This window comes from Pseudoliparis swirei, chromosome 19, assembly GCF_029220125.1.
Source record: "Pseudoliparis swirei isolate HS2019 ecotype Mariana Trench chromosome 19, NWPU_hadal_v1, whole genome shotgun sequence".
Classification (NCBI taxonomy): Eukaryota; Metazoa; Chordata; class Actinopteri; order Perciformes; family Liparidae; genus Pseudoliparis; species Pseudoliparis swirei.
Window position 1 is genome coordinate 20,386,383 of NC_079406.1, and position 24,984 is coordinate 20,411,366.

The 24,984-nt window shown below is 41.4% G+C and overlaps 1 protein-coding gene across 5 annotated transcripts in view; it reads right to left on the minus strand.

Moving 5' to 3' along the window:
• The window catches only part of diaph2 (diaphanous-related formin 2), a 389,710-nt gene that overhangs the window by 339,521 nt on the left and 25,205 nt on the right, over window positions 1-24,984 (minus strand). For all 5 annotated transcript variants that reach the window (XM_056440255.1, XM_056440252.1, XM_056440251.1 and 2 more), the window contains 2 exons: window positions 23,822-23,926; window positions 19,623-19,643 (listed from right to left, as the gene is read on the minus strand). In XM_056440255.1, coding sequence (XP_056296230.1) covers window positions 19,623-19,643; window positions 23,822-23,926 — 126 coding nt within the window. The remainder of the gene's footprint in view (window positions 1-19,622; window positions 19,644-23,821; window positions 23,927-24,984) is intronic.

Consider the following 24,984-nt stretch of genomic DNA (forward strand, 5'->3'; position numbering starts at 1 on the left):
TTCATAATTCAATACCCAATCTTGTGATATGCGAAGGTATGCGCTCTACCGAGTGCCCATTCTAGTTAATTTTTGCTTTGATATATTATTTTCTCATTCATTAACAGAACATAGAGAATGAGGCAGGGGTAGTGGTGCTGTGCTGTGGGGGGGGGGGGGGGGGGGGTATTATTATATATATTATTATTGTGCGTAGCTTGTGGTTCTGTAGTTCCATAATGGCCTCTGAGTCTTCCTTGCTTTCGGGATCTCGGATGGTTTTTCAAGTGAAAGTGAAGCGTGAGTCAATTCCACAGTGGAGCAATCAGTGTGACTGAGGCTTGAAGATGTATGAAACAAACTGTTGGGGGGGTGGTAGTGTTTTATTCCCAGAGCTAAAGGGTCAGCAGAAATTCAGTACAATTCATATCCCATGTTGCCATGCATAAAGCTTCTGTCAACAGACCTGGACCATTTGTCTTCTTATTTACGTTATCCTCGTGTTTCTAGAACCCAAGACTCCATTTCTCGTTTTCAGTGAAGAGCTGCATACATGAATAAGATGCCATCAGTAATTAATAGGCAGTGTTTACATAACTGTGCAGAAGAAAACTTTGTAAGGCTTTCTAGACTTTTAAATCATTTGGAATTCTTTTAGCTTTGGTAATTAAAATCTTCCTATTATTTGTGTGTTATAAAGTCAAGTTAATTTGACAAACCAGGAGAAGAAAGTTAATCCATGTCAAACAAAAATAAATATATGTTTGCATTGATTACCTTCCATAGTCGGTGACCCGGTTTGGAACACTGTTCTGCATTATGTCAAATAACAAAGCCCATTATATGTACATTAAACAACAAAGCAACTTAGGCAAGAACTACTATTACTTATAACTTCATTCACAAAACAACATGTAAACACTATATTTTGTCGTATTTTATTTTCTCACTCAAATAAATGAACAAACATATTAATTTATGTTAAACTTCATTTGTGTTAAACTTCATTCATGTTAAACTTCATTCATGTTAAACTTCATTCATGTTAAACTTCATTCGTGTTAAACTTCATTCATGTTAAACTTCATTCATGTTAAACTTCATTCATGTTAAACTTGTGTATGTATCTTGTTCGAGACCTGGTGCAGCCAGAACAACCTGGAGCTCAACGCTCTAAAGACAGTGGAGATGGTTGTGGATTTCAGGAGGAATGCAGCCCCACCCGCCCCTCTCATCCTGTGTGACTCCCCCGTCGACGCTGTGGAGTCCATCCGCTTCCTGGGCTCCATCATCACCCAGGACCTCAAGTGGGAGCTGAACATCGGCTCCATCTCCAAGAAGGCCCAGCAGAGGATGTTCTTCCTGAGGCAGCTGAGGAAATTCAACCTGCCAGGGAGAATGATGGTACAATTCTACACGGCCATCGTTGAGTCCATCATCTGCTCCTCCATCACCGTCTGGCACCCTGCAGCCACAGCCAAAGACAAGTGCAGGCTGCAGAGCATCATCCGCTCGGCCGAGAGGGTTATCGGCTGCAATCTGCCTTCCCTCCAGGTCCTGTTCACTTCCAGGTCACTGAAGCGGGCCAGAAAGATTGTCGCTGACCCTCCCACCCTGGACACTCCTGTTCGAGTCCCTCCTCGGGAGGAGGCTGCGTCCATCATGACAAAGACCAACCGCCACACCAAAAGTTTTTCCGTCGGCGTCGGGCTCATCAATGGAACCCGGACTGACTGACTGTCACCCCAGGACTACCACCTCTTCTTCCACCTTCCTCTCTCCTCCTTCTTCCCGCTCCTTCCTCTTCCTCCTCCTCCTCTTCCTCCCCCTCCTCCCTCCTCCTTCTTCTTCCCTCCTCCACACACGTCACTTTAAGATGCACTTTAACTTGAGGCCTCCTCCACACACATGCCACTTTATTTGCATGCACTTTAACTTAAACACACGCCACGCGTAACATACACTTTTAACTAAAACACACCACTTGAAGCACACACCCAAACACTTTCACATTACTTGTTGTCTTTCTGTCATGTTGATTGTTGTTTGTTTGTCATGTCCAAATGTTGCACCTTCCACCAAAAAAAATTCCTCGTTTGTGTAAACATTCCTGGCAATAAAACTGTTTCTGATTCTGATTCTGAGAAGTACTTTGCCACAATGTTTTCATTTGCATTTAAATATAAACAAAAGTATGTGTATGTCTGTGTGTGTGTGTGTGTGTGTGTGTGTGTGTGTGTTGGGGTGTGTGTGTGTGTGTCTGTGTGTGTGCGTGCGTATGTCTGTGTGTGTGTGTGTGTGTGTGTGTGTTGGTGTGTGTGTGTCTGTGTGTGTGCGTATGTCTGTGTGTGTGTGTGTGTGTGCGTCCTTCACTCATCTCGAGAACCGTTTATCCAATCATACGACCATGTGATCTACTTCACACTTAGCGGGTGTTTTGCCGTTGACCCGAGGGAGTGTTTTGTTGAAGTTGGTGCAATTTAGACTGCAATGCCTTCAATATTAATAAAGTATGACTAAACAAGAGAAGAGTGCTCTGCTCATCAGCGCGGACACTCCACTCTTCTTCTGTTCGCAGACGTCCACTGCAACCAGAATCGAACCAGAGTGTATTTCACCAGTAAGCTGCGATGTAGTTGTGTTTTCCCCTCGATTAAAACTTGACACTGAATTATAAAACTAATGCGGTTACCACCAGAAACAAATGCACCCGTAATTAAATCAAAGCTCTACTTTATAACCGTGGTGGTGATGTCAAATCAAGTGACGAATAAGGCTATTTGGAAGTTACCTCCACTAATGTGTTTCAGAATGCTTTCTGGTCGGCAGTTACCACAAATTTGGTATTTTTTCAGAGGGCGGTTTAGTGATTTAAGAGCTCCAGACAAACGCTCTCTTGCTTAACTTTTCACCCTTTCTCTCTCTGGAAAAGTTGGTATTGGCAGTAGTAAAAGAAGACTAATACACTTAGACGAAACGGAATCAGCAACATAACAAGTTTCTCTATCAGGTATATTTAGTACAACAATGTTTTCCTTGGAAGTAGAAGTACAAAGTCATTTGTATACTGTACAGTTGAGTTGCATATTTTTTGAAATGCCTCCTTTTTTGTCTGTTATAATAAAAAAGAAAAGAGTCAGAATAGTAACACATTATTCTGAATATTTCAATGAATCTATTGCTATCTTTTAGTCGTCCCCAAGTGTTTTTGTGTGAAACTGCACCTCCTCGGGTGTGCAGTGTAGAGTGTGAAGTTGTCTGTATAAGAAAGCCACAAATAGCAGCAGGCCAAGCATTCATCCCATGTTGACTTGTCATGTTTTAATTGGGCACTGCACAATACAGTGATGGAAAAAAAGAAAATAAGGGCACAGCGAGTCTTATATAACGTAATATGTCCGACTCAAAGGGAGACACAAGTATTTCAGGCTGTCGATCAGGAAATAAATCATGTTCAATTCATTTAAATGCACCTGAAAGACCTTCTTTTTTTTTAAGATTAAAAAAATGTGTGCCCTGTCCAACTGCCAGAGAGTTATGGGCGTGAAGTAAACTCAAATAAAATAGGAATTTAAGTGATTAAACTAGTACACACAAAAAAGACTCATGCTAACCATGCCTAGCAAACGACTCTCCCACCTAAAGTGAGGGCATCGTCTTTAATCAGAGGGTAATTTATTAACTCCCATTTACAAAGCCATAATAATAGTGATCAAGCCCCTCAACCGAAAAATGCAATAAACTAGGGAAGTGTTTTGTGAACAAAGGCAAATAACAAGGCCCAACACATCATTATGTTCCCTTCATATCCCATTTGATTAGTTCCAAATGGGTTTTAGGTTAAGGAAGCCATGCCCTATACAGCTAGGGTCATGGGTAAGAATGTCAAATTATCATTACATGTCCTCATTCCACTGTACGAATACTCAAACCCACCAGAGGCTGAACTGAATCAATGCACCTAATGTTTTAATAGCTCAATTTGAAATGGCCAGAGAAAAAACAGAAGAAAAAGTTACATTTGCAATCCATAACATCGGCAGTGTTGCTTTGATGCTTTTTGTGTAGCTTTAGCCATTATTGCAGCTGCCAACTATCATCTTTCTCAAGAAAGTTCTTTTGTGTCTGCAGATTCAATGAGCCAGTTGTTCCAAGAAAATCAAACGTTGCTTGCTTAAGTAGAAAGATCTTACAAGATCTTTGTGGCACATACACATTCCACTTTACCTGAAGCAGAAAATTGTCTCGCAGTAGATGGCGGGAAGATGAAGTTATGTTTTCCCCCATAGCATTTTCACGAATTATTTCTCCCTCAACAGAGGCACAAATACTTGTCCATCGGGGAGAACAAAGCCATGTAATTGGCTGCTTCCCCACTTGAGCTCCAGATAGCACAATGTTAATAACAAAATGATGAGAAATTCATTAGGGCTCCAAATAAAAACAATCTCTCCTCGATAAGATGCAAGTACATTATAATTAAACTGATGCCTCTCAGTTTTCATTAGGCCGTGGAGCCTGAAAACCTGGAAGACTAAACCACTGAGATGGATGCAATTAAGCATGATTGTTTTACTACACTTTTGTGTCTAAGTATAAAACAGAGGCACAATGTTAACACAATAGGTATCCATGCAGCAAGAAAACGTCTTCCAAGAGTCATGTCAGAAACCAGCCGGACGATAGAGGCACATTGTGGATCAGAAAACTTGTTTACACCGTATTCTTAAGGAATTGGTGAGGTCAGGATTTGAACATTGCTGAATCGAGAGGGGGAGAGACAGGCTGGATAGTGCAATAATTTAATTTAAAGTTATTTATTTATTTTGCATAATTCAAACAATAAAATAAAAATAAAAAGATAAATGAATATCACAATGCAGGAAGAGACAAAAAGCCAACTGGGATTATTTGAAGCCTCCATCTACATAATATTTCAAATTTCACAAAATTACAAACATAAAATGAAAAATGCATCATTTTACTCCACCCTATCTTGAACGCTTTTGTCATCACTTTGCCTGAATGCTTATTCGTTTCCCACCCTTCTGGTCTTGACCACAATCCATCCTTCTCTCAACCTTCAAACTTTCTTTCCATCTATCTCTCTCCAACTGTCTCTTTACCGTTGGGAAAGTTATAAGACAACGTACCCTGAGCTCAGAATGACCAAAGGCCCCACGACCTCTCCCTCATTGGAGCTAGACCAATATCCTCATTGATTAGCCAGCGATTATCTTTATTCTGCAGCTCTTTAGAGACGTAACTTTGTAAATATATTTGTATTTATTTAGTTTTTACCATGTGTGTAGTTGCTTTGCGTCTCTCTGCGGTCGTTTTGAGTCTCATTGCAGTTGCTTTGTTTCATTTTGTAGTCGTGTTGATTTGTGTGTCCACAAAGTGAGATCGGGACTCTCTCTTCCTATCACTGGACAAAAAGACAAACCAGTAAACTCACTCTTGCATGCACAGATGCATGTACACGGCAAACACCCCTCAAAAGCAGACAGGGCAGATGTTGTTGCTATATGAGATACATGACAGCAATCTCTTTCTTATTTTCTTGAATTGCCAGGTAATTGTGCCTTATTGGCAGAACATGTATAACAATATTTAAAAGGTATTTGGGTGACATCTCATATGGTGAAATATACAAGTTGTAAAAATTGTTTAAAAAAATTTAAGAAAGTGGCTAAAATCAGAGCCACCCACCATTGAATTGATATAAATAGTACATCAAATATATGTTGTGGAAAGATTGTCTTCTCCCACAAAGTCCAATTCGTTCTCCGGACATGGACTACGTAGATTCTGCACAACAAATGTATAAGGGAACACTTTAGCTTACTTAAATGGGTGAGAATATAATGTGATTTATCTTAATCTATCGCATATAGGAGCTTGCTCTTTATCCATTTATTTTGGGTAATATCTAAGGTGAGAGCATCCCATGTTAGATTGTAAATAATTAAAGCTATAAAAGAAAACATCTGGAGGAGCAAGGATGCAATGGTTCCCAAACTTACTGCTATTTTCTTCGTTTGTTTTCAGACTGCACTTTACAATATGAATTTGTAGTCATACTGAAGGTAAATGCTGAATGTGAAATGAATGCATTTCTGCAATAATAAATGCTAGTGAGAGTCGCGCGCGAGCCGAGAAGGATTGTTGACGGGGGGTGGGGGGGTGCTAGTGAGAGTCGCGCGCGAGCCGAGAAGGATTGTTGACGGGGGGGGGGGTTTGGTTGAGGCAACAGTGAAACTCGATGGCTCTGGGTTAGATGTCTCAATGTATAAAAGAGGCGTGTCCGTCAGTTTTATTTTTTCTTACCAAGCTATAGTGATTTGCAGGCAGTCTTGCGGGCCAGAGTTAAACTCAAACGGGCCGCATCCGGCCCGCGGGCCGCTAGTTGAATAGGCCTGGTTTAGAATGATATGAATGAGACCACTCAAGTTACTCTGAATACTGAATTGTATTTCTGTACGGTGCTTTGTATATAAAAGCACACAAAGCCAAATATCCTCGTTTTAGAAAAACTTGCCATCAAAGACAAGGAAACAAGGTCGATGGACAAACTCATCACCTTCAATATTCTAAACTAGAACTTAATGTGAAGAAAACAAAAACATGTCGTCCAAGCCGAGTCCACACATTTATATAAAATAAAGGGCATAAATGCACTGACACTAGGGCTAATTCCCAGATCGAGAACTGCCTACACTTACCATTAGCCCACTAATTAACACTAAGACTGGGCTTAAGGTCCACAAATTACAGACTCATTTACACTTCTAATTTTCTGGCATCCCACATACGAGTAACCATGACTGGAGGAAATGGCTCCCATACTTTAACCGTCAACTGAACGGATATGGATGGGAGAAGCTTGTGGTTTGACCTCAGGGAAAGAGGCAGCAAACGGGTCACACTAATGTGGACCAATAATCTCTCCTAGAGTCATTAGGATGATCAATGCCATTCTAATGAGATAACATCTGGAACAAATGACTCTAATAGCAGACAGCTGCTGGGCAAAGTGAGATAATTAGGGGAACATTCAGTGATGCTAACTAAAGCTGCAGCCATTGTGCCCAGGTTTTGGACCCAATCCAGTTAACATCCAAAATACAACATGCTGAATATTTGATAACTCCTCTGATAACTAATCATGGCACTGTAATATCAGTGATAACGCATGAGAGAGAAGAGGGGGAGGGAAAGAGACAGAAATACCACAACATCTCAGCTTGACATGAATGCTTATTGAGCGGCACTAAATTGGTCAATTATAGAGAAAATCTGTTTTGAGGTAACCTTTCAGCTTATTAATAAGCTATAAATCAATCTTTAGGGCAGAATGAGTGGCTGGCTTTTAATGAGCGAACGTGTCTAATCGCTCTCTTTTCCTGTTTCCTTCTTTTTTTCAGTGTGTCTTTTTCCTGAGAAAGCTTCGATCCTTCAACGTGTGCAGCAAGATGCTGGAGTTATTCTACCAGTCGGTTGTGGCCAGTGTGCTGCACTTTGCCATTGTCTGCTGGGGGAGCAGCATCGGAGCCGGTGACACCAGCCGTCTTAACAAACTGGTTAGGAAGGCTGGCTCCATCATCGGCTGCCAGCTGGAGCTCCTGGAACAGGTGGTGGAGAGGAGGACGTTGAAGAAACTGGTGTCCATATTGGACAACCCGAACCACCCTCTCCACCACCTCCTACAGGGACAGAGGAGGACTTTCTCCAGACGTCTCCTCACGCTCCGCTGCCACAAGGACAGATACAGGAGAACATTCCTGCCGACGGCTATGAGGCTCTACAACAGTTCACCTCTTGCCAGATCACCCTAACCCTTCTTATATTTTGTGTTTTGTTTTTTATTCTTGTGTGTTGCTGCTACTGTCTCGACAAATTTCCCCTTGGGGATTAATAAAGTATATATCTATCTATCTATCTATCTATCTATCTATGTGCATATGGACACATACAAGAGGCATGTCACGGTTAAGTTGGTGTGATTGAATATAACAATAATTGTGCATTGCTGTAGAGTTCACCCAAACTTGAAGTTGCACATTGGTGTTTCAAGTGAATGGAAGTGGAGGAGGAGGAGGAGGAGGAAAAAAAGAGAAAGAAAAAGAAAACAAAAAGGTCCACCTCCAATCACTGGCTGAGCATGGAAGCAGGATCCAATTAGCCGTGTGATTATAAAGTTAAATAATGTAGAGCAGCACAGAAAAGAAACTTTGTAACGGTGTCTGTAATAATAATTATGAACAAGGGACGTTGCATGGTGTATAGTGATTTTAAGCGACACTCCAATATTAGACCAAGAAGCATGAATTACATAAATGATTCAAGAAATGGGCAGAATAAAAAACCTTTCAAACCTTGTCAACAACACACTTTCTTTTTCATGTAATTTTTTTTAACTTTGTTTAAATGTCTTTGTTTTTTGTTTTTAGGATTGGATTTAAATAAACCTTAAAGCCAACTGGAAAATGTGATTCTGAGATGTCTCACATTTACTTTTGCTGCCTTTGATGGGAAATTGATTTTTAAGAAACAAGATAAAAATGCAGTGTGGAATATTGCTTTCTGTGAGGCTAAAAATATTACAAACTTAAAAATAAAAAAGTACTTAAATCATTACTTTAACCCTGCAGTTTGCATTATAAATATTACGGGCACAGAACACAAGGTGCGTTGTATTTATGGTACTTTTCTTCCTTCGCATTCACTCGAGACTGTTCAATTACACAAAATGTTATTCAACTAAATTTATACCAATGAATATCATCAGTGTTAGGATTCCTGAAATTATGTTTCAAATGAACAGTCATGCTGTGTGTGGAGGAGGTACTGTATTGCACCACCAGAAAACCACATTAGCATATGTGGTTAGGGAAAAGGAAGAAATACCATCAGGTCTGAGCGTAGTCGACACGGCAACAGCCCTATCCCTGAGAGCACGACAACGACGGCGAAAAGCTCCCAACTAACAGTAATTGGTTTTAAAATAATAGAATTCATTACAGTTATGGCGCTTGTTCAGAAATGCAAACAGGGAGAGAAAAAAACATTCACGAGAGACTTGGGCTGAACTGCTTCACTAAAAACCACCGGGAGATGAAAGGCATAATTCAAATGACAATTTTAGAACCCTTAGTTCATTTATATCAGAAGCTCAGAAGATGTTGCCGGCATAATAACATCAAGATTTTTTTGGGTTCTTTTGTTCTAATTGCAGGGTTTGGAAGGAACTTTGTTTCCCCGCTCAATTTCATTCTTTTGTGGTAGCAAATTCCTTCTCCTCACGCAGAGACGTGTGAGGTGACACACAAACAATCTAGCAAACAACACCCGTTGGCAGCAGAGACAGCCGACTGAAAGCTAACATGGGAAGTCGAGACAGGAAAAAAAGAAAAACACCTCACACATGACTCTGAATTTGCTGCTTGTCTTATTAAATGATTGTAATTATACACATCAGGGGTCTGCATTTTAAGGTCCTGTGTTTTAATCACATCCATTGGCAGACTATGTTTGATTTAAGGGCAGCAACTCAAGTATGAGGAAAATATTCACCCAATCAGCATGAAAAGGATCATCTCTCACGACCACTCAGTGCATAAAGAGACAGGTCAGCAGCCATTTAAACATGATTGGATGTCACCTCTCACACTGAGTCTATAACACTTTACATCAACCTCAGGCCAATATCCAGGAATTGGTCTGCTTTCTAAAGAAGTGGTTGATACATTTGGGCCAAAATTTAAAGGAGACAAAAGCCATTGCTACGTATGGGAAAATATTAGCCGGGGTAGATGTTCTTTTCTTTAGTTTCCTCATATTCGCTTGGCAAAGTACCAAAAGAAAAACAAGACCACCATATGGCTGTTTATTAAAAATGTATGTTCGTGAGGGCACCTGAGCCGAATATCAAGGTGGAGGAAGTCGAACTAGTGAGCACAGCATGTGTGGGGGTAGCAAAAATGTGCCACTCTCTGTCGCGGTGTCCCTGCTGCAAACAGGCCGGGTAATAAATGAAAGCCAGACCCGACTGTGGCCAAGAATCTGTGTCATGTCAAGCGCTCAGGGTGTCAAGAATCAAATATAGCTCACGTGGAGAGGTCAGAAAAGAGATAGAGAGTTGACGTTCATATCTCTGAGGGGAAAGCAACTGCAATGGAATACACAAAAGGACTGAGACAGTGATGTGGTGTCAGTCAGCTGGCATCATATATAAGAAGGGTATACGGGGGAAACCAGAAGAGAAGACAGTGATATCAATGGTGTGGTTCTGTAAGCATAACTGATGTGTTATTGGTGTTGGACTGCATCTGTTTATCAGTATGGGGCCAGTCTAATAAATAATTCAGTTATGACTGCATAAAAGAGCGGTCAATACAACAGGTCTTGTCGATAGCAGGTAAGGGAAGATGTGCCTCCTCGCAGGCCCTGATGGAGCGAGTGAAGCGTTAAAAGGAACGCAGACGGGGTGGACCGGTGGAGGTTGGCTGTCTTCCACCGTGTCAGAGGCAGTCTCACTTCTGAATCTTTTCAAAGGAAAGACAATCATGATGAATCTGTTCTTTGTCCTTCTTGTTCCACTCTCTGCCTCCAGTAGGAGGGTGAAAGTATTGATCAGAGAAGACAGACCCATGTGAATGCCGTTGAGCTATTTCCTACTTATACTCCCCTTTAAAGATCAGGCGTCTAATGAATGGCATTAGTGGCACACATAGCGGTGTGTTGCGGGCTGAGAGAAACCCATTAGGTCAATTCCATAGCAACAATGTGGCTTTTCTACCCCACTGCACCAACTGGCCAGTTCAATGGGCACTCACTGCCACCAAGTGCTCGCCTTCAGTACTACAATGCTGGCTGGAGAACTGCAGCTGTCCCCTCATCTGCCTGAGTCGAGGCAGACCCTGACCATGCATGACCAGCAGTGAGAATGATACACTCTCGGCAAGCCAAACCAAACGAAGATCCAAGGCTATCAGCGCTGTTGAGACACATCCCAAAAGACCCACCCAATGCTTGTGTTGCCCTTTACACAGCTACAAAGTTTGGCAGAGCGCGATGGAGATGGAAACAAAGGAGCGACCATGTAATTTGAAAAAGGATGCCACCAGTTTGGCAGATTAAGATTTATCATAGGCAGCAAGCATGAAGAAGATTTAGTGCCAACTCCATCAGGAGTAACCCTCATTATCTGGCGCAATGAACCTATGCTTTACTAAACAAGCTGAGCGAAAGTCTTTATATTGAGCACATGGATGAGTTTACGCTCATGTATCTAGTCATTCATTCGCTAAGGAGGAGTTGCCAATCAACCGTCTCAGTGCTGGTAAACTGCTGAAAAGGGTGATATTGCTTGACGGCTGAGTTTTTAAAACAGTGGCACAACTCTCCCGAGCACCCTTAGAAAAGAAACCCACAAAGCAGACAGTAACACAGCAAGTGATCTGGCCTTGATGATGTCACCAATCATTACAACAGAGAGCTGTCTGGGGAATCTGGGGAACCTGGCTGTTGATGAGGCGATTATGTGGCTTTACTGTTGTGCGGCCAAGGATGACACTGTGGCGGATCGGCAGAGGCTATCCCTTGTTAGTCAGTATTGTGCTGAGTGGACTAGTTGGCTGAGCAGTAAGACACTCCCACAGGGTCGGGTGGGCTTACTGCTCGAGCAAGGGGGATTATAAACAGGCAATCAATGGGACTCTCCCCAAACGCGACAGCTACAACAACTTTGGTTTTCACTCATGTTGACTCTCGGTCCCAGTTAACACTAACAGCTGTCTTCTTGTCCTCAAACCTTTGCATTGTGTGAGTTGTGAAACTGCAGTATAAATAAACAGCAAGGTTTCTGCATGCTGGTGTTGGACTGCACTGTGTTGAGTGAAGTCTGACTCTGGAATGATTATAAATGCACAAGAGGACAGAGCCTGGCAAGGTTACCAGCAGAAGTGCACCATCACATCAACCACAGTAAGCATTCTCCGTGATAACATCTCGCGAAAAAGCAGACAACTCCATCAACCCAAGGCAAATAACTTACGAAATATACACAGATGTAGAGACGATATCAAAAAGCTAAAGGAGCAAATAAAGAAATCGGGAGTGACGGGAAGAGCAGGCAACCATAAAACATGGGTGTACACAGAACTTCACAGCTGTGTGAACAGTTAAAGCAGATGCGATGGGATGTGATGGTGGATGCATACAGAGAGGCGGGTTGTAAAAATATGCTATAAAGTTTATGGAGCCTAATGCGGCCCTGCAGGAGCCTCCTGCCGAGCTGAGCATGCCGACAGTGCCGTTGAGTGTGTGACAGAGCTATGGGGGAGAGATGTACAACTGAGAGCATAGCCAGTATTCACAAGCTCCCTTACTGGTGTGTGGACGCATACAGTACACACAATTCCCAGATATGCAATCAAAATGAACTAAGAATCCTATTTATTCCTCCCTCCTCCTCGCGAAAATAACTCCATCATACTCTCTTGTGCAATATCTAAATCCAAGACGTAATTTCCAAATCTCTTGGAACGACATTGATAAGGGGGGGGGCAAAGTACTCTGTACCACACGCGCGGACATACACTCATGTGCACACACCAACACAAATACAGAGACTATATAGCACTGCCATAGACAGTGTTCAATCCAATATCAGCATACTGTGACCACTTCTGCCTTTCATGTTCCCTTCAAAATAACGAGATCCAGCTCTCCCCTTCTTATTGAAGAGGAATGATTGTTTCTGCCTTTGAAAAGACATATGCTGTATAGAGAGAAACGATATTTGAGGGGTGAAGGAGGGAAGGATAAAATGTACGAAGGACAGAATGAAAAGATGAAAACGGAAAAGAAAATGAAAAAGAAGACAAATGGTGATTGAAAAGTAACCTATTTTTGTCATCCCCACTGGGAGCTAGAGTTGACTTAATCCTTCCCACACAGCCCAACCTCTGTCACAGCTAAACCGTTACTCCTTCCACAGCCTGCAAAGGTCAATCCAACCATGAACGCCTGAAGACAAGCCGTTCAGCAGAAAGTAGCAACATAATTGATAAATCGTATGTAGACCTTAAAGTTCAGCTTTGTGACAAATGTGACACAAGCCGTGAAACCGTTCGCAGACAAATGAATTAACTGGACTAGTATACCTATTCTTCACCAAAGTGAACTTTGTCACATTTCATGGATAGATAAAAGAATCTTAAGTGGGTGAATAGAAACGGGGGCTCCAGCACAATGTGGCTTATTGCAATCGCGAAGCACGACATTATTCAAATGTTGTTGCTTTCCCCGACTCTAATATGACCTCTCTTGAGAGAGAGGTGTAATAATTATATGTAAAACTGTGTGGAACTGGCTGAGCTCTGGGCCACTGCAGTATGACTGATGGCCCTCACAACAGCAAGCGACAATGTGTAAGGGGTTAAAAGAAATTATGAAAAAGTGATTCACCCCCCCCAAGGGTGAACTCATCACCCGTCACAGCTTGGTTGTGCGTTCAAACAAACACAAACGGTCTGTCGTTAGCATATGGCTTTTTGCACACACTCCACAGGCCAACAACAGAGGTACGGTTTTCCAGAACACGGGAGGTGTGTGTGTGTGTGGGGGGGGGGGAGGTGTAATAACCAGTATGTGTAACCCCAGTACGTGTGCATGTCTGTCATCCTTTGATGGTTAGTTGTTTGTGTTGTTTGTTTCCTTCAAACACAATGACACAGATTGGCATCGTGAGCCGATGACATACACTGCTGGTCAAAAGTTTGGGGTCCCCTGGTATGTTGATGTTTTTTTCTTTCCTTCAATGACGCCTATTCTTGAGACAAAAAGACTATAATTCAGATACCAAATTATTTATGATTTGCATTTGAAATAGTTTTGGCCCCAAAAGAAGAAGAAGGATTACTTGAATAAAACTGGTGTTTCGTCAAAGTCCCCACAGTGCTACATGCCAGAGGATGCCCTTCGTTTTTTAATTTGCATAAATGACCCAAGCTCATTTTCGAAACACAACGGGCATTTGGGCTCTACATATTTTGGACCCTCTGCTTTCTACTCAGTGGTGGGATTGAATAGTTTTACACAAATGTTCTCCATCTAATATTCATTGATCCAGATCCAATGCTGCTAACCTAAAACTAACCATCTGTTCCTATTGTGATGTTTTAAGAATAACTGTTAATATTACACAACTGTTGATATTCCATCTTTTCACAGGCTTTTTGTGCACTTGACACAGAAACAGGAACGTATTCCTTTTTGATGCTGAGCTTCCAATTCATTTGACCAATGACCGGTGGTTGCTGCTATTCGTATTCAGCTGGTTCTCAGAGGGATCTTTTGATCGTTCTGCCCTTTCAACAGTCAGTCTGCTCTAACAGCGTTTGGTTCTCCATGTACAAAACAACCTTTTTTCTTACAAATCCTTTCATAGAAAATAATATAAAGTATTACTTAAAATCTGATTGTTACAACTCTTTTAAAGCCGGCACAAAAGACAAGTACACCTCGGCTTCTCTGCACTGACATTTGGAAAACTGCAAACTATGCTCCGAAATCTTCAAAACAAATGTTGATCAACTTGAATCATCACACATTTGTATGTGAGAGCAACCAAAATATTTTGATTCCAAATCTGTATGACAGAGGTGGTGAATATAATGTTATGGTGCCACTGGTGGCATACAGGCATCAAACCGCCGATCTTCTAAATGAAGGACAACCCTGCTCTACCACTCACCCACAGTCGCCCAATGAAGGAAGAAACCTTGAAATAGAATTCCCCTGTGATTATCACCAAAAAAAAGAAGATGAAACGGCAAATATTTCATATCTATTAAAAACACCTGACTACAGATTTGCAGATACAGTATTAAAATAAATGAAATAAATAAATCCTTCCTCATCTCATTCCAAGACACCTTTTTATGTCCATCAGATGAACTGTAAGATATTCTTACAGCTAATCTAAGGAACATCTTACTCAAACAGTCCCCTTGAGAGCATGTTTCCTTGATCTTAATTTAAGATAGAATCTATGGTGAACACTGGCTCAGGGAATGGGAGGCACACGCTATTGATTAATTTTTCATTGCCGTTCTTTTAAAGCACCAAGGACATGTGCCAAATCAAATCTGCTCAGCCTCAGCACCCAGTTTAATAGCTCGCTTGAAACAAAAGTCTTTTGAGGCATGTGATTTTAAAAGGTAAAGAGGCGCCTGGATTTCTTTTTTGGCTCACCATATTTCTTTTTTCAAAGGTCCTTCATAAGCACTCCGTGCACTTAATTGGAGGGAAAGAGGAACCAGATGTCTGCGTCGTCCTCATCCTCCTGTGACTCTCTCGTTTCTCATCTGGATGCGTTGCAATCCTCTGGCCTTACCGTGAGTCACGAGCGGCAACAGAAACTTAATTCTCGGTCATTCACTTCATTGAGAATATTAATTCAAATGTAGATTGTAGTTTCACACATGTGAGGGTTGACGTGCGATGTTCGGAGACAACGGAAGCAATGTGCACACAGGTGGACTTTTTTTTTTATCAAAGCAATTGATTTATCAAAAACAAATAATTAACTAGAATGGGCACTCGGTAGAGCGCATACCTTCGCATATCACAAGATTGGGCATTGAATTATGAACATTTTGGCATTAGTTGCATGCCAATTGGATAAAAATTGACCGTGCTATGGTAAAAAGAAGATTTTGACCTTTTCATGACCTTGACCTTTGACCCGATCGATCCCAAAGTCTAATCAAATGGTCCCCGGATAATAACCAATCATCCCACCAAATTTCATGCGATTCAAGAAGATGTTGACCTTTTCATGACCTTGACCTTGACCTTTGACCCGATCAATCCCAAAATCTAATCAAATGGTCCCCGGATAATAACCAATCATCCCACCAAATTTCATGCGATTCGGTTTACAACTTTTTTTATTACGCGAATAACACGCATACAAATAAATAAATAAATACATGGCGATCAAAACATAACCTTCCGCATTTTCAATGCGAAGGTAAAGAATCGATAGCTGTGGTCCTACTTGAATATACACGCACTAGAGCCAGGGGGGGAAACATGCAAGTGGGATACAACAACCTCACATTCATAGCAGGTAAATCCTGTTCTTCATCTCAACTTGATAATGAGAAAAACATGTTAAGGTTCAAGGTTTGTTCAATTATTTGCTTGTAAAGCACAAAAGCACCTTTTAATTTGAAATGTTGTGAAACATACATTCACAAAGAGCACTTTTCTTTGATAACATTTATGGAAATGGATGTATCCTTGCAGCCCTTCTAAGCAACATTCAATGACAGACAAGTGCTAGATTTTAGATTGAAGCGATGATGTCCTCGTGATTACCACCGCATTTCACATCTAAAATCTGTATGGTAAAACCATACGCCAACTAAAAAGGTTTTGGTGAAGAACATGTCCTTAGCCATTTTATAACTGCCACTTTATAATTCTGCAGGAACACTTCTTCTATAGAAACCCAATCAGCTCGAGCTGTGGTAATAAACCTGGGAGATTATTTCTAGGGGTCGCCAGATGGTGGTGGATACTTTTTTTTATTTTTAAATAACTCATACAAAATTGAAATAACATATTTTAGACTGGGGTAATGTGTATTTTACATTACATAGACTACACCAGCAATATCATTTTCTTCCGAATAGATTATTCAGAAGAAATTGAGTGTGTTTGTGAAAGTCATACGAGTTTAACTGGAGATTTCCAGCCGGTCATGGGGAGAGAAAACGTGACTGAACTTATCAAACATCCATAGTGCCTGAAGCATATCGGATGCCTTAGGTGCTAGCTGTTAAAACTAAAAACTAAATAAAGCTGTCGTCACAAACAAAGCTTTTTTCATTTAAATATATCAAACGGTGCATGCACAATATGGCACAACTGTATTGCTCTGGGGCATCGCGACTGGAAAAAGTTGAAGACCTCTGTGCTAAAAAACAACCAGCAGAGCCTCATCTGAGGTTTTCCTCTCAGGTCTGGGGTTCTTTGGTCAAATCCACCCACTGACAGCGAGACACAGAGATACACACACGTCCACACAAACACACTAAGCGTCACCGCCTGACATCCCAGAGCCGGCCAGCATGTTACCATGGAAATAAGCTGTCATCTTCCCGGTCACACCGATATTGATCCCCTTGCTTTGGTCTGGAGATTGCTGCTTTTCAACACGCGGCGCACGCGCTGACGTGCGCTCTCACTTCCACCTGAACTGCAGCGCCCGTTAATGGCAGCGAGGAGACAAGGAAGACTACTTTCACGGCAACGCCACGGGCGCCACTGATGGATTGTTACAACGTGGCCCTTGACTCGTGACGTAAATCAGACCAATCTTTACGAAGACCGGCGCTATAAAGCCGCCGTAGTGATCAATACATAGAACTGCACAAGGAAAGGTGCCTGATCCATCCGGGCTGCTGGAGTTCACCGGCAGACATGCTCTTTCCCAGGCGGTGTGTGTGCCTGTGTATGCCTGTGTGTGTATGTGTGTGTGTGTGGGTGTGTGGGTGTGTGTGTGCCTGCCTGTGTGTACCTGTGTGTGTGTCTGTGTGCCGCTCATATTTCCCCTCAATCGTGCTTGAGGGGGTGGGGAGAGCACACTTACACGCCGGTCAAACGGGATTAGAGGCAATTCCCACAGTCCTCCATTCCCACCTTATTCTCGATCGGGAGAGGGGAAAGTGCCAGAGAGATTTCATGCCTCAGACAGAGGAGTTACAGTTGCGTGTTCCCTATGGACAATACGTACCAACACTCTCCTTCCAGCACATCTGAAAGCTCTCTATCCCACCGACACACGCTGACAGCGTGAAAATGGGAATCTGCCAGAAAAGCAGGGAGCTAACTGTAGCCCAGGATCGGCTAACCCGGCTCAACACTCGCCCTTCTTACCCCCCACTTTCAGGGGGGGTTTTAAGAATGAGGCAGCTTTCAGTTTGTAAGCCATATCTGTGGGATCCTGCAGCATGATTGACATGGAGGTCAAAAAGGTCATACCAGATGCTTCAGCACGGTCTCGAATGAAACTTCCGAGGAGTTCTTATCACTGCTGGACATTTAGCCATCTTCCTCCTCTACATGGTCACTGCTGTTGTTCATGCCATGTTGGCTTCTTTCTTTTTTATGATACCTGCCTAATAAATTACCCCTCGGGGATTAAATAAAATTGGACATGGTTTGCGGAACTTCTGAAAGTAGTCATGCTCCACGTCTCGAATGATCAGTCATACACACTGTCATATTCCATTTACTGAACACAATGCGGCCTTTGCTCCTGATCGAGAGCTGCCCCATTCAGGTCCATACAGGCTGAGCTGAAAAACTGCCTCTTTCCACAGAACTTACAAAGCACAAAAGAACAGTTTGACGAAGGAGGAGAAAATGCAATCAATACTAAATGTCTCTGTGAAATGGCGCAAAGGGCGAGGCTCGTCTGAGAGCAAGGGCCGAGGAGAGGCCATGTCGCAGTGTGCTGCTTGTTCCTCTAAGCTCTACAGTCCTCTTAATCCTTACCAAACTCTCGAAAGGCAATGAAACACCATTTAGAGTGGCCATTCAACACTTGCTAAACCAATAACGGCGTGCTTCTTCCCTTTCTTCTGAAAGCACCTTAAAAAAAAGAAAAGTCAAAACCCATTCTTTAGAAAAGGCTCCAGGGTGCCACTTTATGGGATCTTGAGATAGAAAATGGGCAATTATAATATTAGTCAGAAGAAGAAGAAAGAAATACTGTCAGCAATACATTGGTAGCATCAATTATATTTGTTACGGGTGTGTGGGTCTTTTATTTTACGAGAAGGAGGTAAAGTGAAACAACCTCAGCAGCAAAACAATAACATGCATTTGTCAGAAAAGGGTCTTGTGTTTTAAACAGAGATGTCGACAGACACATTTCGCAGTGAATACTCCCACACAATGATTGGTAGTCTATTATTTCTGTTCAAGGCATAAAATACGTATTTGATATATTTTCAGCGGTTCATAAAGTTCAGTGTGTGTGTGTATGTGTGTGTGAACGTGCATTTAAGTGTGTGCTCAAAGCCTTCAGTGATATATATTATTGGTATGAGTTATGTCCCAATGACAGAATACAAACAGTAAAAGACATGTAAATGCAACATGCTCGGATAAACGGATTAGATGGCAGATTATGATTATTTGTGTAAAAGCGATCATTCTTTCTTCGTCGCACAATATTCAAACGCTAATAGGTGTTGCACTGCAATCTATTCCATAAGAGCCAACAAAAGACATCCGACTTAAATTCCAGGCAATATCATTTCAAAATCCCTCATTTGAACGTGCTACTATTGGGTTGGCAATTTAAAGCTTTACCTAATTACACTCCATTAGCAAAATCAGGGCTGAAAATAAGAGTCCAAGGCATGAAAATGACCTCACTTGAACAGTTTGGAACATGCTCCTCGACATCTTTCCAAAAGAAGGTAATTGTGTGTGTGTGTGTGTGTGTGTGTGTGTGTGTGTGTGTGTGTGTGTTTCTGTGTGTGTGTCTATGTGTGTGCGTGCAAGTATGTGAAGACAGATACACAGAAAGAACAAGTAAATAATGGACTACTTACCACAACTTTGCTCCCAGTTATCTGCATGCAGCGATCAGCGGTGAAGGTTAATGTGCAAAAAGACACAAACAGCACAATCATTAGTAGGCCAGAGAATCCTCTCCGCTGCACGTTGAGGCATTAGCGGAACTTGTGTGACATCACAAACACACTTTACAGGAAAAAATAAGAATACAAGTCAACAAGAGAAAACCTTTCACAATTATAGGCACACACATAAGATATTGTCTGTGGGTGAATGAAAATAAGAATGTGCAAGGCACATATATGTCTTATGACCAATGTAATCTCGATGCACGGCAACAACAACTGTGGAGGTGATGCATCAACATGTTTAGACTCGGTCATTTCCACACAAAAGGATGTATTAATTTAATGGCAGGGTAAATTGTAACTGACTGATTCATCTCACAACAGCAGCAGTGGCTGCAGCGGGGTCGGGATGATATCTATCAGCTGCCATTAGCGCCGTGTTATCTGTCAATAGCGCCAGGTAGCAGGAGGGCGTTTTATTACTGCAACGCTGGGCCTTGTTTCACAGTAGGTGTCAGCTGAGCAAATGTATTTTATACTGGGGCTGACAATTCTTTCTCTGCCACACGCTTCCGAGGAAATGCACTTTGATTGCAGGGAGGTGCAGAAAAAAAACTGGGCTCCACCTCGTCTAATCTCCCTTTCTATTTCTTTTATTGTCACTCTCAAACTCTCCAAGTCTGTGGCCATTTTATGCTTGATTTCCCCTCTCCGTCTCTCTACCAGGAGTTTATGACAGCCATTAATAGTCTGTTTTATTCGTGCCACCACCTAATTACCACCTGACACTACTTTCTAATATGTCCTTTACTCTCCAGCGAACGCAGCGGCATGTCACTTTCTAAGACCGTCACATCTTTACCTGAATGATGCAGGCTAAACACCTTTTAAATAACGTCGATCACAGCTTCCACAGATGTTGACGCCACCAACATTGAATACATTTTTTTTTTTTTAGAGCGGCTTGATCAAATTATAGACAACATCTTGAGTCTGTGCGGGGACAAAAACCAGGGGGGAGCTTGAGGGGGGACACAGCACAGTTTAATTAACAGCAAGTTTTTGTATTTTCAATACAATGTAAAACCTTATTCTCACTAAAACAACAACAAAATATTCCTGCTGAGATATTACTCGTACGATCTGATATTGATATCTCTCACATGATATTTATTATCAACATACATGTCGCTGTTACCACCTTTTTTCCTTGTGGATAGGAAAATATACACTAATTGCATAAAGATTTAATGTGAAGGGCCTGGATGATCTGAGCCAGTGTTGACCCCTGTTCAAAGAGTAAGGTGGCCTTCTGCTTCTCACATAAATATTTGACTCAAACTTTAATATTGACACTGGACCATCCCACCCTTCCTCCATTTGAGACATTGCATGTTTGACATGAAACAAGAAAATTATCATTGACAGTAAGTAAAGTACATTTCAGAGAAATAAGAAATGGAATTAGTGTTCAAATTAATTGTGGCAGTTTTAATGATTTTGACACACATTTTCAGCAAGAAGAGAGAACAAGAGATGAGTTGAGAGAAAGGCAACTGTTCATGCAAAGCTAATGGCCAAGGACGTCCACAGACACGCTGCTACAAGCGCAGGGCTGGATTCCATTGAAACAGTTCAAATTCAAATCAACAGGGTTAATGCAAAAATTCGCCCTTGAAAAGACAGGGAGAGAAAAAAAGCTTGGACTTTCCTTTGAAAGACATATTTTACTAAAGTAAACAAAGTAACAATCAGCCATTTTATCATTTTAACAATGATTTGAAGCTAGATGGCTGAATAGATGTCTCATTTTTATTTCAACATGCATAATATAAAAGAAAGTTGTCCATTGTGAAGGCAACCTAAAGTTATTCAATGAGGTTAAATGTTAAATTCTTTTGTTGCAGAAGAAAAAAGGTTGCTTTATCAATTGAGCTGGTCTGCAGGGATACATCAGAAATTTGCCACACAATATATGGAGAATTTTAGATTTAAACTTTCAATGCTTTGCATCGGCTGGACGTTCAGAAAGAAACAGGGCTGTCCAGATCTTAAACCACACATTTGAGTATTATGTGGATGTGGGGGAGTTTTTTTACATTCAAGAATGTACAGCTTGTATCTCTGTGGCTAAAATGGAATGCAAATCAAGACAATCAACAACAAAAATAATACTTTGTGAAATGTTCTATTGCGATATTGCCATATAATAGCATCTTGAAAGAAAAGCCAAACAGGAAATTCAGATAAACATGTAAAAACCCTCCCAAGTCCCAGAAATAATGCAGCACACATCATCTTTGGTCAATGAAGATTTACTCCCATTAACCGTGGAGGTGCCACAACGGAACAAGACCCCCAACATGTCCAAAATAAACCACACCGACATTCATCACCATGGACGCAACACATTCATGGTGCATGCTCATCAGCAACCAAAAGCAACATAAGCCCCATATAATGCAGGATATAATTATGTTGATACATAAAGGCTCACACATGCATGGGTGAAGTGTGGGTGCAAGACCGAAAATGAAAAAACAGCAAAGCAATCACAAAACCTGCCTTACAAAGATGCATCTACATTTTAATAGTGGTGTACTTCTGGTACATCTGCTGTAAAGCTATCTTGTGATGCAGTGTGTGATGATTCTGGGCGATACACAGGCTACTGTTGTTATAAGAATGAACCCAAATCCCACTGTTACACACTACGACAGAGCACATGACTTAGTACGAGGCAAGAAGCTGCATGCTGGGATGCTCCAGCTTCATTATGACTCAGACTTCTCTCTCCAAAAGGACCACAGGATATCAATGTAGTCAAAAACGGGAGTCAGTTTTAAAGATAGAATAAATCAGGTATGATGTAATTGAAGAGACACGATTTGAAATAAATTAAAGTATCTGCTAATGAAACCTTTTTCCGAAGCAACTAAACACGGTCCATTAGGGCTGGCTGTCTGCCGTTGTACTTAAATGTAGGATGAGCAGGATCTTTATGAAAAATAAGTGCCCGACATTATTTAATTCAGCTAAATTGTGGTATTGGTCACTTGTGTAATATCAGTAAGTGACTATTTGTCTATGTGTTTGAGTGTAACTACACGCACTTGCAAGAATCCGTGTTTGCACAGATACATCAATCCTGACACTAAACACCCCCCCTTTCTTCAGTCCTATTAAATGTGACAGTGCTGACAGACATTATATTTTGTCCTCAGTCCTTTGCTACACGGATTAAGTTATTCATTTGAATAAAATATCAGTGCTCACAAAGCATAATGGGCCCTGTGAGAAATTCAATCATCTCAGATAATCGTCATTATCAATAATGCCAGTTAATTACCATAACAATGAAGACCGGTAATAAATGACGATGTCGAGAGAGAGCTACCCGGTTCGGGAAGCGGCGATGACAGAAATCACTTTTTTTCCTTTCTGTGCTGATGTGAATTTTACCTCGCAGGGTTTGCTATAATTTAAAAGGAGAATAGGAAAAATCTGCATACATTCATGGATTGCAGTCAGAAATCTTTACTTTCTCACTGCCGTTTTTGGATTGGAGTAATCGAGTTTGAGATTACGCTTCCTCAACTGGCGACTTCAATTTAAACCTCTGTGCCATAATGTAGCATACATTCTTCATACACATCATAGGGTCATTCATGTTGGACATAGCCTGAAATACTTGCTTTTCTTGATTTTTGTATTTGATTATTTCCTTTTCGCTGTCATACTGCTGTTGAACCAAGAGGTTTACTTTGTGTTTATACTCCATAAGCTAATGAGGAGGCAGGGCACCACCACCACCACCACCACCACCACCACCAAGCCCCCATGCAAGTACACAATTGAGCCAGTCAATAATCTGCATGCAAGCACCTGACTGGACGAGCGCTGACCATCCAATTAGCATTGAGTGAGTGAGTGAGTGAGTGACTACAATCTAAGTCTACAATTACAATTCTAAATTGCAATCAAAGATGTGTGACTCAAGCACAACAGAAGAGAGAGAGAGAGAGAGAGGTGAGAGTGTACAAGATGACAAAGCAAGCCGTGAAGCAGAGGATCAGGTTAAACTCATTCTGACGATACTTCAGCTCATCCACTACAATTATACAGCACACACTCTCTTCAGTCTATTGAGGTGAACTTTCACTTACAGATTTGGCAGTAGCTGAGATGTACTGGACCACCATCTCGCGTTTGGTGCTCAAGTCCTTTCCACGCAGGGGGGCTTTGCGTTCCTCATTCAGGTTCATGTCCTCCTAGATGCACGACAAAGACAACGAGAAGAAATGTTATGTCTGTGACGGTGGAAACGGGATGCTACTTAAGATGTAGCACAACACATGATGGTGAATGCTGATGAATTGACTGATAAAATAAAAAGTACAGAAGTTGTAAAAAATAACATAGAAAAAATAACCTTCAAACATTGAAAAAACATTATTCACAGTGCAATAGTTTCCCAGAGTAAGAAGAAATATGTTGGACCTACCATCAATTATACTTGAAGTTTAACTATTGCCCTTTCAAATCAGATCCTGCTTTTCTACAGGTAAATACATTTGTTTTCCATCCACAAGGTTCAGCAACAGGAAATAATGTCAGTCATAATCCTTGAAACTAAAGTAGTAAGGCTGCAGCGATAGAACTATATACCCCCAACTCGGAGCAACAGAGCAAAAATCAAACAACGCTGCTTCTATTGAGGCCATGCAATCACCTCCGATAGACAATATCTGTGTGTTATTGGGAGTATTATCTTTGTGCTACTTTAATTCTGCATCACAAAAGAGGTCTTTCATGTGAGAGACATCAGGGGATGGAGCGAAGGCTGGACAGAGCACTAAAAGCCAGGGAATGACATGATGATTAGAATGGAGGGGGATGTTTATCAGAAGAACTCTCTCACAAAGAGACGGCTGGAATGAACAGAGAAAAAAACATTCTTCTCTGGGTTTCAGGATAGTGAGCCTAAAGTTGTGGAGCCATGCTGCCCTCTGCTGGGGAGCGCAGAAAGCCATGTGTGCGTTTGTTCGGTTGATCTGATTATTAATTATTCATGTGTTGTCCTCCATTCAGTTGAATGTACATTTCAACTGATAAATGTACCCTCTAAACAAGATTATTTTAATACAATCGTGTTTGAATATCCTTCCCCAAGTAATCTGACTCAAAATATTCTGCTTCATTTGCTGGTGACGTAAGGACAGGAATCGCATCCAGGGGCACCCTGACCTAAATTCCTCCGACTACATTTTCTCTAGTAAATAACCTCTGAGCGAAAAATAAATGAATAAAAAATACATTAACATCCTCT